At 47.6% G+C, this 19,239-nt stretch overlaps 1 protein-coding gene across 7 annotated transcripts in view; it reads right to left on the bottom strand.

Moving 5' to 3' along the window:
• Positions 1-19,239, bottom strand: part of HEMK1 (HemK methyltransferase family member 1) — an 87,777-nt gene that overhangs the window by 11,832 nt on the left and 56,706 nt on the right. For 2 of the 7 annotated variants that reach the window (XM_031555484.1, XM_019619928.2), the window contains one exon: positions 11,765-12,083. The exons of the other annotated variants lie outside the window; for them this stretch is intronic. In XM_031555484.1, the coding sequence (XP_031411344.1) occupies positions 11,953-12,083 (131 nt within the window). In that variant the 3' untranslated portion in view covers positions 11,765-11,952. Of the gene's footprint in view, positions 1-11,764; positions 12,084-19,239 lie in introns of those variants that run through there. 7 annotated transcript variants of the gene reach the window in all.

Here is a 19,239-nt window from a genome sequence, read left to right as displayed (position 1 = left end):
CAGGACATAACTATACATTTAATGCCTGGAAGGGAGTTTTGTTAACAGGATAAAGGAAGATTTGTAGCAAAATGTGTGTGCATTTAGGAAGGCGGAGGATCTGTCTGAGTTAGGATACCAGTTTCACATAAGAAAACAAAGCTCATCACCTTCTTGATGAGTACTTCAGATTGGGTAACATTCATAGACTTAAATCACTGATAGTTGCTTTAAGGGATCAGAACAGAGCTTGTTTGAGTGCTATGGGGTCAGAAAGTTGCATCGTTTCACCTCTGGGAGACACATAGCAAACAAGTTATATGCAAGCTTTCTTAAAAGGAAAGTAAATAGCAGCTATGACGTTGCATTCACCAAGAATTCCTCAACAGTCCACAAGCAGACAAGTGAATTGCTGTGCAAATACCATCTGAAATGCAAGTTCTACTCACACGAGCAGCAGCAGCTGACATTGCATGCAACTGTGTACTGTCATGTGGCACCTATTTATGCCAGTGACAGTAAATGGAAATAAACAATAAAGATTCCTTTTTTCACTTTACATGGTATAGAATTTCTTGGCTTCCCTAGCTCCATCTTTGCTGCAGCAAAACAACAAGTCACAAAGACAGGGAGTGCTGTCTAATTTTAAACACGTGCTTGCATCCAAAAAGAGAATACTCAGTGAAGGAAGAAAAAATGGAGGCATGAAAGAAAAGGCTGCTTGTGCTGTTCTAGCTGTGTTAAAGCAAGTGAGGACACCCTAAAAGGCCAGGGAATAACTCCATTAAAGCAGAATACCTATAGATAACCCAAATATGCTGTTTCTCCATCCCTCAAGGCTTATCACCCAAATATGCTGTTCCTCCATCCCTCAAGGCTTATCACTGAAAGATAACTGAAAATAAACTGAACCTGTTAGGAGAGAAAGGAAGATCCCATGTGAAGAGTCTATGGGCAGTCTTAGAAAGACAGCTGCCATGTGCATGCATTTCCATCAGTGCCCACATCAACCATGGACCAGCAGAGACTCAGGAGACCCTACAGAAGCTGTGACAAGAAATTTGTCTCCACTGAGCACTCGTCCTTGGGGTTCACAAGCACACAAAGGAAGAATCAGTGCACACACAGAATGGTCTGCGGGAGGGTGGATTTGGGAGGGCCTGGATTCAGAATTTCATAAGCTTCAGCTGAGTGAGAATTGTGCAGGATCCATGCTCCAGGCAGGAAGGATGCTCACTGGCACCAGGAGATGCCTGGGTCCTGCTCTTGTCCCTGGCATTCATCCACACTGTGCTGTCCCCTTGCAGGGGTCTGTGTCTAGTCTCCACTGAGCACATCAAGTGGTTAGAGGGAGATTATCCTGGCATGGCACCGCCAGTCTTCTGCTGGCTTTCTAGGAAAGAGCTAAGCTTTTTGATCTCCTACTGAAAACTGAAAAGCAAATTAAATAGTAATAAAAACTTAATAAGGAGCTACTCTTCTGCATTTTAATTAGTTGCTCATAGAAACCGAATACATCTAGTAGAGAAAGAAGATAAAAGCCAGCCAGGAAGTTGCTATGGCTTTGATGGAAGAGCTACTCCAGCAGCATAATCCTGTGGATCTATTAAGGTTTTAACATGAGGAGCATGAATAGCTGCCGCCTCCACTGCTCCTAAAGACCAGCAAATGCCCCTTCCCAAACTCACATGCCCTCAGGCATAATCCAGCCGAAATGAATGTGTTTGTTTGATGGTAATTTAGAAAGGCATTACATGTTAAAGCAAAGAAAAAACCTGCTACTCCATCCAGGGACAGGCTGACAGCACTCAAGGAACAGCCCCCGGAGACGATGTGCTATGCCTCCTCTTCCAGGAAAGCCACCCCTCTGTGAGTGCCACACACAAAAATAGAAAAACCAGGCACTATCTGCAGCCTGCAGTGCTGCTGCAGAGACTTATTAAAGTATCTTAGAAGCCAATATCTAGTTTCAAAATTTTCTCCCCTCCGACCTCTGTTAACTGGGAGCCAACCCAGGGTAAGTCAGTAACTGCATGGCAAAGATGCAGTGAAATATTGCTGTGAGAAATTCACTCCTCCCGGAGTGTCAGCAGTGGTTGGAATCATTTTATCTTGTAAATGGGTAGCAAAAATAACATTAATTTGTCAGTGTCATGCTGAGCACTTTCCTTAGAAGTGCGACAGGGTTCGGAAGAAAAGTTCCTGTTGGTCCCTTGGGAAGAGAGAACCTGGAGCAGGGCTGAGCACAGAGCAAGCAAACGATGGACGGGAGCGGAACATGTGGGACGCAGCCCAATGCAGCCTCAGCCCTGATTTATGGCTCCTCATCTCATTTATCCAAGATCATGTGGTTGTGGAAGGATACGGGGTCCAGAAATCCCTATCTGGGCCCTTGGCACCCTCTTCACTCTACCAAGGAGCCGATGACTGATGGCGGGAAATTTTGACCTTTTAACTCCATCTCACTTTTTAAAATTCCTGTGGTCACCACTGGTATCTCCTCTGCAGCAAACTCTTTCTCTTGCTCCTCCAAGAAGCCAAACAACGTACTGTAGTACAGTTTAGAGTGGGGCATAAATCTTCAGGGCCTTCTGCCTCCGGGAATGTTTCCAGCCCTGTGGCGTGACTCCAAGCTCTTGCCCTCACTGCTGGGGAGCCCCAGGTCACTGGATGAGCTCTTTGCCATCCTTGGAAGGGCAATGAGAATTCCCTGAAGCATCCCATAGGGCCCGGGGCCACGTTTCCCAGAACTGGCGGCTGCTGACTCAGCCGAGCTCTTCCTAGAAATACTGAGCCTTGCTCCGCGGGCGACGGAGGCAGAGGAGGGGCAGGAAGGAGGGCGGCGGGGAGGAGGCTGCCTCACTCAGACCCTTTGGTGCTCCTGACATTCTGCTCTCCTTTCTCATGAGAAACCCAGAAGGGTTTATTTTTACCTTATTTTTAACTCTGGAGAGCACAGCGAGAAAGGGATGATGCCAGCTGCAGGCTGATAGCAGAACTCCTGGCCCAGAACTTGCTCTCAGCTGCGAGTTTCTGTCCAGAATCCAAGCTCCTGGACTGGAGATTGACTCTGCAAGAGGACCAAGGCATCACACCAAACCTTCCTTGACTGTATGTTCTACCAGGAGCATCGTCAGTAACAAAACTCATAAAGAGGGATGTTTGCCTCAAAACTGTAGCTTACATGAGGCTGAGCCAAACACAGTGGGAACGAGCTCTGCCATCAGCTCCTCATGTGCTGGGCACAATGACCATTTGCAAGTCCTACCGTGTCACCAAGACTCCAAGCTCTTGCCCCACTGCTGGGGAGCCCCAGGTCACTGGATGAGCTCTTTGCCATCCTTGGAAGGGCGATGAGAATTCCCTGAAGCGTCCTATGGGGCCCGGGACCACGTTTCCCAGAACTGGTGGCTGCTGTCTAACAGCTCTGCCACACCATGGCCTTCTCGACCATCCTCATGGAGCCAGCCAGGCTCCTGATTCCACCCTGAGGAGCTACAGGTACATCCCACCCCAGAATAACTATGGGATTCATTTCTAAGGAATAGATGCCTGTTGTGGGAGGCTGGCACGTCTGGCAGCAAGTTATTTTCTTGGCTAATCATGTCCAATTTCTCTTGCTTCAGAAAAGCTGTGCCAAGGTGATGGAGAAAGAACATGGCACCTGGTCCAGCTGCTCCCATGGAGTTGGCCATGGACAGGCTAAGGGTTTTCAGAAGGAAGCTCTCAGACTGGAAAATAACAGCCAGAAAACACAGACCACAGTGGACGAGAACTAGGAGGTGAAAGAAAGCAAATAAGCTAACTGGGTTTCCCTGCTCTGATGGCACACATTTTACCCTCATTCTTGGGCCCTGTGATGAAAGGCGACAATCTTGCACTATTTGCAGTTTTTCCTGTCCTGTCCACAAGGTCACACTACACAGTGTGTTTATTTGACTTCTATAAGGTCAAAGAAGAACATTTGGGTAGCACAGGAAGGTTACTATGGACTTTCACCTCCACAATCTAAAACCAAGTATTAAACAGTCGCAATGAACAATATTTACTATTGTTTAAACACATTAGAAAGGGCTTTTGAGGAGAGGTGGCATTCAGTGTCACTGTGCATCCTTCTTAACAGCCTTTTAAAATTTATGTATTTATTAAAGGAAAGAGGAAAAAGAAGAAACCATTAAAATCTGGCCATTACGACCAGAACATTCCCAGAACACATCGCCCTGAGCTCCCAATGCCTGAGAAGCCGGGAACATGCAGGGAGCTACTCATGTTGATCTGTGCTGAAGAATCCCAATCGTTACTAGAATTTCTATTTTTTACTATGATTTTTATGGACCACTTACCTGGGGCTACTACGCCCCTGGGCTACTTTAAATAGCCAAGCAGAAGCTGCTGTAAGCAAGTCATGTGCAATGCTGTCTTTTTCATGGGAGCCAAAAAAACCCACTGGCATGGCTTATCAGCACAGTTTATCTGGAAGCCTCAGCATGCTGGAACGCCATGTACTACACACCCTGTGCCACAGGTTGTTAAAGCAGGCCAGCAAGCTCACAAAGCATCTGAAAGGTGATCTTGTCCTACCCTCCCCATCCCTGAACTCCAAGGTCTATTTGGTGACTTTCCTCTGTTTACAGTGGCCATGGGGTCAGAAATGGATCGGGAGCCTGACACTGGCCCACAGATAGGTCACACTCTTCCACTAGGAACAACTGCAAAGCCAAGTGGAGAACAAGCAGCAAAAATCCACCTGAAGCACCTCTGGGTGCTGGGGAAGAAGGACACGAGCTGATGCTGAAGTTCCACCAACGCTGACCTGGAGAAACTGGCAGCGACTTTGACCCCACAATGACACACTGCAGAGCCTGACTGCCCTCAGGTCCAAGACCATTTCTGACACAGGGAGGGAAGAAAAGATGTGACAAAATACATGGATGTCACTAGTGGCATCATCAGGCTGTCTCTCAAGCCACAGACCTCACAAGTTGGTTTCCATGGATCACTGCTAAGATTCACAGAAGATGAGTAATTAGAGATAGCTTACCGATGGCAAGCTTTGAGTTACGTTACAATGAATGTGGTGACAACACTACACTAGATGATGAGTTGTGAACAGTTTCTCTGAGCTTTGCAATGCCTTGGGTGGGGGTGGACAGGTGGCACTCCTCCTCATTCCACCTAAATACCAAGTTATCTTCATTCCTTCCTCATTTACCTCTGGTTAAATTCCAAGCTGTCTCCCTATGTAATCGTCTCTAAAACAAAGACTCAGATCCCAAACTCTCCCTAGACACCACCTACAGGAAGAGTTAATCAAATGTTGAACACCCTCAGACTGTATCAAAATTGTGCAAGTGAAAACGAGAAGCAGGAGAGCATCATATGAGCTTTAAAGACAGTTCTTGGCAGAAAATGGCAGCTGGGACTCCTCACTTAACTACAATGAACCTGGTAGAAATCTACTTCTTGTATATATTAGCGTATGAGATATAAATGTATTTATAACAATCATAGTGCTCCATAGAAGGTGTTTGAAATCTGTTCTTTAAGTCACAATTGCTACAGCTTCAACAATAAAGTTGCAGACACCACAGTTAAATTAACTGTTATTCAGGCAGAACAGATGAGGTGGTTTTACTGACATGAGAGAAGGCGGCGCAGGAAGCACTCCAGGAAAACCATTTTTTCTTTCTGTTTAGAAATTCCAGTTTTCCTCGCAGAAACAGGGAAGTTTTGAGTCCCAGCAGCAAAAATAAAATGGATGTGATTCCATCCTCCAGGATGCAAAACTGCACAAATCAAACGAGTAACTCTTCCTTCAGATACTGACCTCTTAGCACTATCACTACTGCCAATTTGCACGTGCAGTTGTACTCAGCTCTGGGAAATGGTTGTCCTTAATTCCTTCTCATTGCTACTCTCTCTTGCCTATGAGACAACTGCAAAGCTTCCACTCCAGCCTGCACGTGTTCTCAGGAAACAGCTGATGAGCTGCTCATGATGTGAATTCCTTCCTTCTTCATCCTGGACACCGCTTCTGCAGCCATCAAACTACGAAGAATACCCAAATTTCAGGATTGTGATTACACTGGAGCATTACTGCTGCAGCCTCTGACAGCATGCCCTGCATGGTGGAGGCGTCAGAGAGGATGCATTTAGGGAGGGAAGCGGGTCTGCAACAGGTATTGGAATCACCCCTGAGTTCCTGAAAAGCCAGAGAAAAATTGACCCCCGGCAGAGAGGATGGAGCTGCTCTCACCCTGAGCAGCCCTGCCAAGGACAGAGAGATGCTGTGAACAATCATCGAGGTCACAGCACGGTTACCCAGCTGTGCTGCACGCCTGGCAAAAATACCTGAATGTTTGGATGCAGTGTAAGGCACGGAGAGGATTAAGCAGTCCAACACTACCTGGTGCCAGGGAAATACAACTGAATAGAGAACTAAATGTAAAAAACACACCAATTCACACACTTCTGTTGCCTTCTTTTCTCTGTTTTATTCAGGCCATATCCCACTCTCACCTTCTTTCACAACTGCTCCTTTCACTCTTCACTCCCTACACTTCCTTCCTTTTCTACAGAAAATGACTCCTAATCTGATTTCCAGACTTCACAGCTGCCCTTGGCTTCCCAGTTTTATGGCATCCCCCTCCCTATTAACCATTTTCTACAAGGACTCTCAGCATCCTGTTTCCCCCAGTTCTTGGGCCTTGCTTTTTGGCTCCAACACAAATGCACACACATTTTCTAAACTAAAAGGAATAGCCACTGCAAATACAACCAGTCGTTTGACTAACTTCATAACTCTTCATGATTAAAAAAAAAAAAATTAAAATGCAACAGAAAAAGCATCTTTCCCCTTTTTACTGTTCTCCATCCCTTCTTTTATTTCTTTGGGGTTCTCAGCACTTGATCACAGAACCAAACTGAAAGTCAGTCCAAACAGGCCCAGCCCATTCTCCTTTAACCTCTTCAGCCACTGCTGAGTTTTTACAGCAAACCACTCCTGTCACCTCTCAGAGCTCAGTTCTACACATCACTGCTAACTACTTCCATCCCATTAACAAAATGCAGAGCCTTTTCTCACAGAGCTGCTCTCCCTAAAGGGCTGATTGCCAAGATATTCAGAAGTTCTCCACTGCCTGTTTTCGTCCCACAGCTGCATCTCTCAAGCTGGGCAGCCGTACAGTTTATCACACCAGCTCCCCTTTGCTCAAACAATCTTCAGCTCACCACTGGGGTTTCTATGACCAAGACACATGCAGAAAACCTTGAAAGCCTGAGCCAAGCAAATTGCATCAATGCTCAGTGATGACAGTGTGGCAGTGCTAATTAATTCTCTGCCAATCAGTTGTGTGCTCATCTTTCAATTCCCTCCTGTGTCTCCAATGCCCCACTTTGTCTTCCTCCCCTGCTGACATGTCAGAGTGGTCCCTTCTCTTCCCATAAGTAGCTTAAAGAGGTGACAACAGCTCTAGGAAACAATGTAATATAAGCCACTATTAAAACACAGTGGTAAAAAGAGTGAGAAAGCACAGTATAAGCATTAAGATGATTTAGATCCAGCCTGGAGCATCTTTGTTGTTGCTTAACATGGAAACATTGAGCCAGTGTCTATCTGGAACAGCAACTGGAACAGTGCAATGCTGGAAAGTTATGTTCCTTCTCCCTTTCTTAGGAAGGCTGGAGAAGTAAAACTGGATCCAAGAACTCCTTCTTTCACAGTCAGATAGTGATAGGACAAGGGGGAATGGCTTTAAACTAAAAGATGGGACATCTAGGTTAGATGTTAGGAAAAAATTCTTTACTTGGAGGGTGGTGAGGCGCTGGAACAGCTTGCCTGGAGAGGGTGCGGATGTCCCATCTCTGGACGCATTCAAGACCAGGTTGGGTGGGATCCTGGGCAGGCTGATCTAGTGACTGGCCATGCCACCCATGACAGGGGGGCTGAAACCAGATGATCTTCAAGTTCCCCTCCAGCCTAAGCCATTCTTCTCAGTTAGCACTGATCTGCCACCAGCTTTTTGGCAGGACGGTCCCTCCCATTGCCTTCCTTGCGCTCCCTCCCGCCAGCAGCCAGGCTCCTCCAGGAACTCAGAGCAGCACTGAGCAGAACGACCCACGTGCCAGCCCTGACCATGCAGCAGAGGCAGCTGATTGGAAGAGGAAACACGTTCTTTAAGGGAGAAGTCTTTTGCTTCTCAGGATCTGGCTTCTGTGTAAAATGACACAGAAAGAAACTCTTGCAACACGTACACAGTGAGGAATTCAGATAAGGGAAGTACAGATAAGTGGAGACAGTTCTGAGCCAAGCTTGAAAAGCTGCAGATCTTCAAGCACATGCCATGAGATGAGAGCAACAGGCATGTGCTAGGAGCTATGGGAAGAAATAAAACAAACCACCACCCCTGAGGGGCTGCTGAACTCTGCTTAAACTTTTTATTTGCAGATAATCTACATGATTTTAACACTTGACTTTTGAGGAGGGAGGGGAAGTGAATGACTGCCAGCATAGCGAATGAACTCCTACCAGAAAAGGGAGAATCTGGACTGACCAACCCTGAATGGAAAAAAGAAACTAGAGTATTTTAAAGTGGTGAATTTAACTCAAAACTATCAAAACTCAGAAGAGCCAAAAGCTCTCCTTTTACATCCTTAGATCTATTTTCAGTACTTCTCATTCACATCACGTGGGTATATAAAATGGTGGCAACACACTTTAATAATCTTAAATCTCAGAGGTGTTGAGATCTGCTGTGAGCCCACAGCTCTACATCTGAGCAGCAGCAGTGCTTGGTGCAGAGCTGGGAACGCTCCTCTACAGGCTGCTTCCTGCTGCCAACCTGAAGAACAGTGATCAGGGATTACAACTTATCTGACTGAGACAAACTTGCATTTGATTTACTGAGTGAAGCTTTCCAGTGCTTCTCATCACATTCCTTTCATCTCCTCCTGGCTTGTGCACAGCCAAATGCTGCTGAACCTGAGAGGCCCTTGTCATCCTGTGCAGAAGATGGGAAGCAACACCCCAAGGTTGCTCAGAACACAGTGGTGCTGAGCAGGGTCACTGCACAGGGGGCAAATATTGGCTGACCCAACCTGGATGGCAAGGAAAGACGAATAAAGCAGGAAAATAGGGGGCAGTTTACTAAAGGTTTAGTTCATGACTCAACAGTCTAAAGTTTGCCCAAGAAAGGCTGGCAACCTGAAACGGATGTAAAAATAGTGTCCTTCTTTTTTAACAAAACCAGAGCCAATCAAAACCACGTAACAAATCCACTGAACTTCAGGTTGTTGCTGTGTTGCGTTGCAACATTTTGAAACTTCCCAGAACAAGGCTTTTGTCTGCAGGATGGAGCCATTTGCGCAAGGCAGAGATATGTCCTGCTGCCGGGACCAAGCTCTGTGCACACAGAGCTGCAGAGGTCAGTGCTCCTTGGCAGGCAGGAGCAATGTGCTACATGTGTGTGCACACCCAGAGCAAAATGCATGCGCTTATTTATTAAATTGTACCACCAAACCCTTCAGCAAGAGAGAGCTGTGGTTGCAAACTTGTCAAAGCAAGGAAAAAGTAGGCAGTGCAGCTCTTCAAGGAAGAGGGCATGAAGGATGGGGGGTCTGCAGACTGGAATTTTCCTGGCTTTGATGATTTTATGGTGGAGACAGGTGAAGCGAAACCTGAGTAGGGAAACTTTAGCCAGAGAGAGTGATAGAAATAAATAATATTATTCCTGGAAAGAAGGGGTAGTAGCTGTCCCTCTGCCAAAGTGCACTCCAGCCCAGAGCCTATTAGCAGCAGATTCCTTCCTGCGCTCCACCTCCCAGTGCCAGGGCAACGGTCCCAGGTTTTGACGTCAAAGCTGCCTTTTGTTTGTTGCACAGACCTTCCCTTTGCAGGCTGAGCAGACTGCAGTGCGGAAGCAGTGAGGCAGAGGGCTCTGCTGTGCTCAGAGCTGATCTCACCACAACCCTCCAAAGATGGCCCTCTTCCCACAGTACCGATTCCAGCCCTTCCAGTGGAAACAAAATAGAGTTCAATATGTCTAAACTGTTTTAATCCTGAATTGCCCTTTCATCAACTTGTACTGTGTATTATCTTTTGTGGTTTTATCTTGCATTATTTAGATAGCAAGATCTGCCAAGTGAGGACTCTTTCCATACATGAGACAAGACTGTAAATCTGCTTTGGAACCAACAGGTATATTTGGAGAAAATCCTCAGAGAGACAGTGAGAAAATCTCCCAGCACTCCAGGACAGGACTCAGATGCACACGATTTCAGAATAGCAGGAAGAATGAGGCCTCTTGTTATTAGGAAATGGCCGAACTGGTGGCTTCCCGGGGTGAGCAGTGGGCTCACAATGCCTTGGGCATGTACAACCATTCCTTGGCTTTCCCAGCCACAAGCTGCCCTGGGGCACAGTGGCGCTGCCAGGTCAGGCTTCTCCTGCTAAAGAGGCTTTTAAGGATGCAGCCAGAGCAGTTGCTGCAAGATTATGCCACCTCTAATATAAATTCAATGCTCTATTCTATCTCATAGCTTCTTTGTTTAAAGGCTGAAGAATTCAGGTAAATGAACAGAGGTCGAGAAGAAATGGAAAAATGTAGTCACATAATACACAAAAGAAAAAACAGGGCTGGTAATCAGCTGCCACGTGTTTCCAAGAGTAGATGCCAGCCTTCTCACATGCTCAGTGTTAAGATCTGACCACTTTCACAATGCTTCTCTTTGACAGTAGCAAACCTGACACTTGCTGAGCTAATCCCCAGTGGTGCCCTCCTATTCCCCTGCTGCCCAGACTGCCAGGCCCACCTCCCTCTTTTCCAGCAGTCCAAGACCTCTCCACATACAGCTGGGCTGCAGGCTCTCCTTTTCTTCCCTTTTGAAAGCTTAAAGCTGGGGACTTTCCATATCTTCTCTGTTTGCAGGATTCTCAAACTAGTGCTTAAACTCATTATTTTTGCATGAGTACGGATGCTGGCTTTATGTCTCCATATCCGAGTGCACAACAGGGCTGTTATCTGCTGGGTGAGGCACAGGGCCATCGCTGCTGGGATGCAGCATTCCTGGGCTATTAGTAGTGACGAGATGAGCAGCATATGCTTCCGCTAGTGGAAAAAAAGATACGAAAAAAAGACCTTTCCATCATCTTTGCTGTCTGAAGGACAGACTCAAGGTCCTTAATTCCTAGTAAAGCATTAATTTGTGAAGCAGAGAATGCAAGCTACCTGCACCCCAGCAGAGCCTGCTCACCCTATGCCACACAGAAAGCCACGCTTCACAAAGAACCAGCCTGTGTCCAGCCTCTGGGACACTCCATCCAAGCCCAGCCAACCCAATGCTGCATGGCAGAGCTGTGGGGGGGAGGCTCATTGAGGCCCATGGAGCCACGCTCCCTCTGTCTTTCAGCCAGACTCTTAACACACATGCACAGAACCTTGTGTCATGTTTCAGCTCTTGGAAGCTCCTTACAGCGCTTCCAGGAAGTCCCTCTGAACCCCAGGGAGAGGCCCGCTCCCTTCCGCTGGCCCTCTGGTGAGCAGGATGGGCGATTTGTTGAGTGCAGGCTCAGGGGTGATGCCAGGTGCCGTGCCAGGGCCTGCCAGCTGCTGGGCCAAGCTGGGCCCTGCATGCAGTACAACGCCAGGCTAGGCTGCAGCTCTCCGGCAGCGTGCCCCAGAAACACGCACTGCCTGGGGGTCACTGGGGAGATACACAGAACTTCATGTGGCCTCATGCAGAGACACTTTCTCTAACATAAAAGCTTGAAAGAATTGAGCCTTGGGGATGACTAGCAACGTGAAGTTAATTTATGTCACACAGCACTGCCTAAAATCAGGCTACAATGCAGAAAAACTACTTCCTGGTATTGAAGAGACAGCTGTTCCAGTAACTCAGCAGGGCCCTCCTGCTCCATCCAGGTGAGCAGCACAGGGCTCATCAGAGGGTGCTGAACCCTGTGCCAGGTCTTGGGAATCAATAGGCTGAAGGGCTGTGAGGGTGGAGTGGCTGCAGGGGCTGCTTTTGGCCCTTAGACTGCTGAGTCTGGAGGAAGTCATCCTTTCCAGGCTCTTCCCCGTCACTACAAGGGCTGGGAATCATCTTTTCTGAAAAAGAAATCATAGATTCTTATCTCACTGTGGGAGAGAATGATCAAGGCAGAAGCTCAAACAAAACACAGTACCCACAGGGAAGCAGAAACAGTTCTCAAGACCATAACAGCCACTGAAAAATCTGCCTTCAGCAGGCAGCTGGCCACAGGGCAGGAGCTTTACTGTGCCTTCTTATGCTCTGCCAGCTCCCATCCCTGCCAGCTCCCATCCTGTGCTTGGACAGCACAGGACAGGCCATGTGTTAGCAAGGGGCCCCACTCGTGTCACTTCATTTGTAGGCATGGGCAGGGGAGTATTTCTCACACCACACCAAATGGCCACATAGCCAAACAAAATTCTCACCCTCCTCAGCACTAAGCAGTGCCTCTGTGTCCAGCTGCTGTGACACATCACATTCATCCCGAAACTGGACAGGTGGCATGGAGCTCAGGCAGCTCAGAGCACAGCCACTTTGACTGCTCCATCTCTGTCACACTTTTTTGCTTGAGATGTTGGTGTAGAGAAGTAAGGAAACAGAAGTCCTGAGAGGAAGTGAGTCAGGAAACCTGCAGCCATTGCAGGGGAAGTGTGACTCAGAGCACACGGTGCTCGCTGCTCCCCAACACCCTGGAGGAGGTGATAAGATTGTGCAATCCCCAAGATAGCTTGCTGCACATCCTAATTCTGCTGATCCTCCCAGGGGAGGGGTGCCTCTGCTGAGTACTGTACATTAGCTGATTTCTTAGAATAAAGTGTGACAGCTCCCTGTGAGCTCAGCGCGTGGGCGGGGGGATGCTGGGCTGCCTGCCCGAGCTGACAGAGTGAGGAGCTACAGAAGCACCGAGCTTATCGAGAGCGCAGCAAGGACCTGGCAGAAACCTCTTGTTTAGTCTATTTGTTCTTCTTTTGGAGAGAGTGGGGACCTTAGTGTTTGAAAACCACAGAGGAACCAGCTAAAAAGCAGAAAGGAGAAAATCTGAGAAGGAAAGGAGGGCAAAGGTGGTGGCAATAGGAGGGGAAGAGGCAGTGTGTGGTCAGGTGGGCTGGCCAGGGGCAGATGGAGGTAAACAACAGCAGGACAAAGAAGCCAGGTCAAGCAAGGGAAGCCTGAAAGAAGAGCAAGGCGGGGAGAGGGAGAATGGAGAAAGATCACAGGGAGAGTCATTTAGGAGTGATGAGGAAGGTACAGAAAAATCAAACAATGCAGGGCCTGAGAGAGCAGAGAAGCATAAGCAGCACTGTGCTGAGGGAAAGAGGCCGCCTTCCGTTCTGAGTTCTCAGCAGACACCAGGGCTGAAGTGTACATACCGGGGCCTCCATTCATTAGTATAAGGGCCACCACTGAAAAACACCCGGAGCCCTATGGCAGGCAGATGGAACATGACAACATGGCCCTCTGTGAGCCATCCAGGACCGGCTCCCTGTCAGGAACACAGGCCTAAGCAGAGCCAGCACTCACACTGCCTCCCACCAGTACCTGGGCAGAGCCCAGCACTGCCTGTGTTCATACAGCACTTGGGGCAAAAGCACCTCAGGATACATCTGGAAATTTCTACTGCACAAAACACACATGCCAGCAGGGCTTCCATGCTCCCTCCTGCTGCTCCCTGGAGACACAATGATGCCTACTACATTGCTCCTGCACACATGCCACAGCTGCTTATGATGAGCTGAGAAAGAGGCACTCACTGTTCCCGGATGGACAGGGCTGGCATGCATGTACACAGGAAGCATGCATGGGCCTTCAAAAAATCCCACTGCACAGTCAGGAAGGATCCTGGCCCAACTGTTCAGTGTCAAAAGGCACAAAGCCACCAGGAACAAGGCATGAGTTAGGGAAATGCAGGCCTCTTTCTACACAAAATGCACTCTTAAGAAGGGACTGCTCTGCTCTTCCCAGAAAAGCTTCACGCTTGAACACGGGGGGTTTGTCCATTTGAAGAATAACTAAACTGTATTTCAAGCACTGTTTCAGAGTCCTGTGTGTGCACAATACAAATACCACACCACCTTTCAGCTCCAAATCTGCCACACTGTTGGTTTGGGTTACGAGCCCCAAGTGACCACATCCATTTCTGACTTTTACCTCCAGCTGTGGTGCAGCAAAAGTGCCGGCTGAGACTCAGAAGCCCCAGAGTCTGTTTGCATTTCTGCCCTGATCAGCTGGCTATACTGGGGCAAACCACTGCACATCCCCACACTCCTGGTCTCTCTTTTCCCTGTGCCTGCCTCCATGTTATTGAATGCAAGGCTTCTAGGTATGGGCTGCTGGACAGTATATGCCTTTAATGTTAAATGCACTCCAGACCACAAAAAGCTAAATGGTCTGTAATGGAGATAATACTTGAAGTACTTGAAGTTTTGTGGCTGGTATTTCTAGGACAAATGTCACAGCTCATGTGACCTAATGTCCTAGGGCCCCAAGCCTAGGAAGAACAACTGCATGCTGAGCGGCAGGCAGCCTGATCCTGATGTTTCTACTAATAGCAGTAACATTTTTATCACAGAAGCCTAAGTCAAGGAAAGTTCTTATTCCTCACCCATAAAAACTCAAGGCTGTTGGAAAACCAGTTAGCAGGAAGGCTTTGCCAGATATTGAGATGGCTGTCACAGGATGAATGAGATCATATACTGCATCTCCTTATTTTGCTGCTATCAGTCTGCTCCTTAGAAATAGGACAATGATATTATGTTCCTGTGTGTGTTTATCTGTAAGGCCAGGGTGCAAGGGCAGAAGCCTGGTATCACGCTTTGTAAGCATGAGTTAGTCACTCTGCCCCCCCCAAGCACCCTCCCATCTTATGGACATCGTACTAGGCCAACGCTGTGTCCAGCAGGGCTTTTGTTTCAACCATGTTCTGTGAATCTGACTCAGCTGCTGACACCTCCTCACCACACAGGATGCCTGCACTCTTTTGCAGTGGCTCTGGTTTTCCCTTTGAACCTGTGCTAATAGCAAAGCATTAGGTGGAAGAGTATTTTTCTAGTTACTGTTTTTCAAGATGTTGCTTGGCCTAGATCAATTCCAAGAACAGAGGCAGTCAAACAAAAACTTTTACAGGCTCGTCAGCAGCACGAACATCGCTGCTCTGGCAACTTCCCACGCTACAGCAAGAATTTGCACAAACCAAAATGAGACCACACGCAAGAGAAGGGCTGAGCAGAGAACCGCGAGTGGCAGCACCTTCAGCACCGCTGAACACAGCAGAAGTGGCAGGCAGCCTCTGGCACCACGCACTGTGCTTCTGCAGGAAACATGCTCGAGTCAGAGAACCTCCCTGCTGTTGTTTATCCGGGTAAGCAAGCAAGTTGTAGTGCCCCAATGGAAGAGAAGGAAAGACAGGGAGGGCCATTGGCTCAGCTTCCTCCCAAGAGGGCACACTCCCGACAGGCCTTGCACGCTGCTACCTCTTTGCTGCAGTCTGGAGTTGAGCAGCTGTGAGCTCCTCTGGGGACAGGATGGGGGCAAAGCATGGGCTTCAGCCAGATCCCAGTGCTTCAGCCCTTCTTCCTTCACCTCCTGTGCCCAGAGAATCAGTAATTTCCACAAACTATGGTCAGGCACAAAAACCATCTTATCAAGCCAGCTCATTGTGTGCAGCACCCAGCAGCAGCTACAAACAGAAAATTTGACATTCTGGGTTACTCAAGCCCCACTCATTCTCTCCTCCTTTGTGTGTACCTTGACAGATGCCTCTGCTGTCATTCACAATAGGTTTCATTTTTATCCTGGATGAACGTATGGAGGAGCTGAAACTGGGAAGCAGACCTTCTCCAAACTGGACTGCAAGTGTCAAACCTCCAGCCTGACCAAAAGCAGCTTGATGACCCATGTCAAGTGGAAATCCAAGTCAATTTGAGGCACAGAGGGAGAGGAAGGGACTTCCTTCCTCTCTTGAATAGGGAAAGTCACGTCACAGCAGAAAGACATCTTGCCTACTCTTTGGCTAACTGCATCCATGGAAATAGCAACAGAAATATCTATACCTGTTACATACTGGTCACTTTAAGCTGCTTTCTGGGTTCCATCAGGGCCACCACAGCCATCAAACTCATTAAATTCAGCACTGGGGCTATGGCTGAGACAATCACAGCTGTGAAGTAACAGCTTTGAGTCAGCCTGAAGAAAGAAGCAAATGAGCCAGTGTGTTTCCAGTGACCCAGTGTTTCCAGTGACCCAGTGTTCCCAGAGAGCACTCCCCACAGCGTCAACTGCATCCCACACTAGACTGAGGCACTAGAGCACAGTGTTCGGTTGCAATTACATAGCAAGAACCAGAAGCCAATATAGCCAATTACAAGATTATTAACTGCAAACTCCTCCTCCTATCCATAGAACAAACACAGATCCCATGTAAATGATTTCATTGAATGGAAGGGATTTTGCCCTATTGCTCACAGCGTCTTCATGTAGCACTGGAAGCACACAGTGACAAACATTTGGTGCATCAGCATAATGCTGCAATTACCTGTCATGTTATACTTTAATCAGGATGATTTTGGGGGAGCCTGTGGCTGGAAGTTCCTGGAATACCAAAAGGGACCTCCCTCAGCATGGGCAGGAGGCGGCCACCGGCGCAGTCAGCTGGCTGAAAAGCTGCTGCTACTTCAGCTCTTCAAGGCAGAAATTAAGAACAGAAGGTGGTCCCAGCATAAATCTATTGAACCTGGGACACATGAAGGGTACGATGTCACATCACCTGCCAGACTGGCTTCCAAAAACCTGGCTGCAATAAATGGAGGCAGCCTTTGTTCCCTTCCAAAAGATCACAGCTAAACCACACACAGCCTCTTCTGGAGCAGTGAGGGTTAACTCAGGCGAGCAAACAAGGGCTGAAGATCAGCTCATCTTTTCCATTCAGACAGATCCTGCTACAGAAAATGCTGGTTTCTCGATGCTCGGAGTCTCAGCGACTTCCAGGAACAGTGAGCTAAACACAGCTACTCTTCCCGGCACCAGCTGAGGGGGCGGCAGGGGATGGAACACAGCCCTGTTCTTGGAAGGCAGGAAAAAATAAGGCTCTGGCAGAGCTGTGCAAGCTTGCCTCTCCCTCCTCCCCTCCCCAGTAGCCTCTTTCACCATCTCTAATTCCTCAGGGTACAGCTGCGTTAGTTTTTCCTTTTATCAAATAAGCGTAACAGCAATGCATGAAAACTGCAGGCAATTTTCAAGCAGAGAGAGGTTAAGTAAATCAAATAAATAAATGATAAGCTCATCTTCACGAGCTTGAATGTGCCCCATGATTTTGCTCAGTTTAGTGCATGACCTACTGTACTTCCTTACATTTTTGTTAGATAAACACAGAAAGCTACAGAACTACCCAGTCCACGGAAACTATTTCTGGCTACTTTATCTTCATGCAATATGAATTCCAAGGGCTGATTGGATACTTGGACCTCTCCCAGCCTGGCCAACTGTGAAGGGAGCAGACAGTCATCTCACTGCTGTTCTTCCATAGAAACAAACATCTTTTAGAGATGACAAGTATGTGGCTTGTAGGTGCAGTGCTCTGAATGAGATACAGGGAACTAGAGCAGCCACTAGCTGCAAGGAATGCAAGGATAGCTTCCAGGTACACACACAAAAATAGGAAAGCAGGATTCAGTCAGAGCTGGCTTCATGGTTCCCCACAAGCTGCTCTCCAAATAAAGACAGCAGCACTGAGCAGGGAACAGAGTTCGGAGAAAACCTGCTGCGAACCTTGCACTCAGCAGCTCAGCTGGATGAAATTTCACCATCTTTCATCCAGATGAAAAACCAGTGCAAGCCCACACGTGCTGTGGTAGTGGACCCCAAGCTGAGTGCAGCTTGGCCAGCAGGGAGGGGATGGAAGGGCACATGGCAGCTTAGCTCTACCAGTGGTCGCCCCAGGCAAGGGCCATGGCTTGCTGCCACCAAGGCACTGTAGGAGAAGCTGTTCCCTGAGATATGCAGTAGCTGTGCCACAGATAAGACTTGTCTCCAGCACAATCAGTCTCTCACCTATTACAAGTGTTACATGCACTTAAAATGCTGTGGCTTGCTATTTTCTTTTTGGTGTTTTTTTTTTTTTATTTCTTCCACCTGCTGAACAGAAAGAAAATGTAGTCCTGCATGATTACACAGCAGTCTGAAGTTCCCTGCAATGCCAAGGCTGCAGGCACATGCTTAGAAGATGAGCAGACTTCCTCATTATATTCTATGGATTTCAGGATTACAAAAAAGAAAAGAAAAAAAAAGAAAAAAAACCCAAACAACAACAAAAAAAAAACAAGTAAGCAAAAAAACCAACACAAGGAATAGCACAGAATGCAACACAGAGTCTGCAGCAAACTACAAGAACCAGCTTTCAGGCTTAAACCTCTTCCATGTGCTGATCTCTAGGTTCTCACATACCAGCTATGAGACCAAAGCACTCTGCTGTCTCTGTGGGATTTCTAAACCTGCCAGCACAACATGCCATTCATCTTCGGGGCCTTCAACTAGAAGCAAGAAAACCAGAGCTGGACACTGGGCTCATTTTTAGCTGTACAAAACTGCTACTCGCCCATAAATCAACATAGAGTGCTGATTTACAATATGTGAGAAATTGGCTCATTAGCTCTAATTAAACAGAGGCCCAAGTCACATGATTTAAATGTGAACAAGGCTCTTGAACACCCTGTTCAGCCCAGGAACTGGGATTTGCTCGGTGCCTTCCTATATTTAGCATACAGTAATGTAACTAAAGCAACCAAATTAGACTCGCAAATAGACTGGTTTCTCAGTACTTAATCAAGGACCTTTTCCCAGAACTGCAGAGGGCTGAAATTAAAAGAAAGGAATGCGTGGTAATCAGCCCAGAAGGACAGAAGGAAACCACCATGAGTCTGAAGTCCAAACATGCACTCTGGCCAACTGAATGTACAGTTGTTTGAATTCAGTGTGGCTGCAGAGCAGCTCAGCCCAGGGATCACACACAGCACTCCATAGGGCACCGCCCAAGTATAAGGAATTACTGAGGAACTGCAGCTCTGGAGATCTGTAAGTCACTGTGATATACAAATGTCCCTGGCTCCCTTCCCTTGCGGATGGGGAAATGAGGTCACGGCCCTATTTCTGCCCATGACTTTGTGAGCAACAACAGGTATAGAAGGGAGTGACAAGAAAGACAGATCCAGCATATAGACTGCAAAAAGCATACCATGGGCA

The sequence above is a fragment of the Meleagris gallopavo genome, chromosome 14 (genome assembly GCF_000146605.3).
Source record: "Meleagris gallopavo isolate NT-WF06-2002-E0010 breed Aviagen turkey brand Nicholas breeding stock chromosome 14, Turkey_5.1, whole genome shotgun sequence".
NCBI lineage: Eukaryota > Metazoa > Chordata > Aves > Galliformes > Phasianidae > Meleagris > Meleagris gallopavo.
Note: the sequence above shows the minus strand (reverse complement) of the source record. Positions and strands in the feature narration are given on the sequence as shown.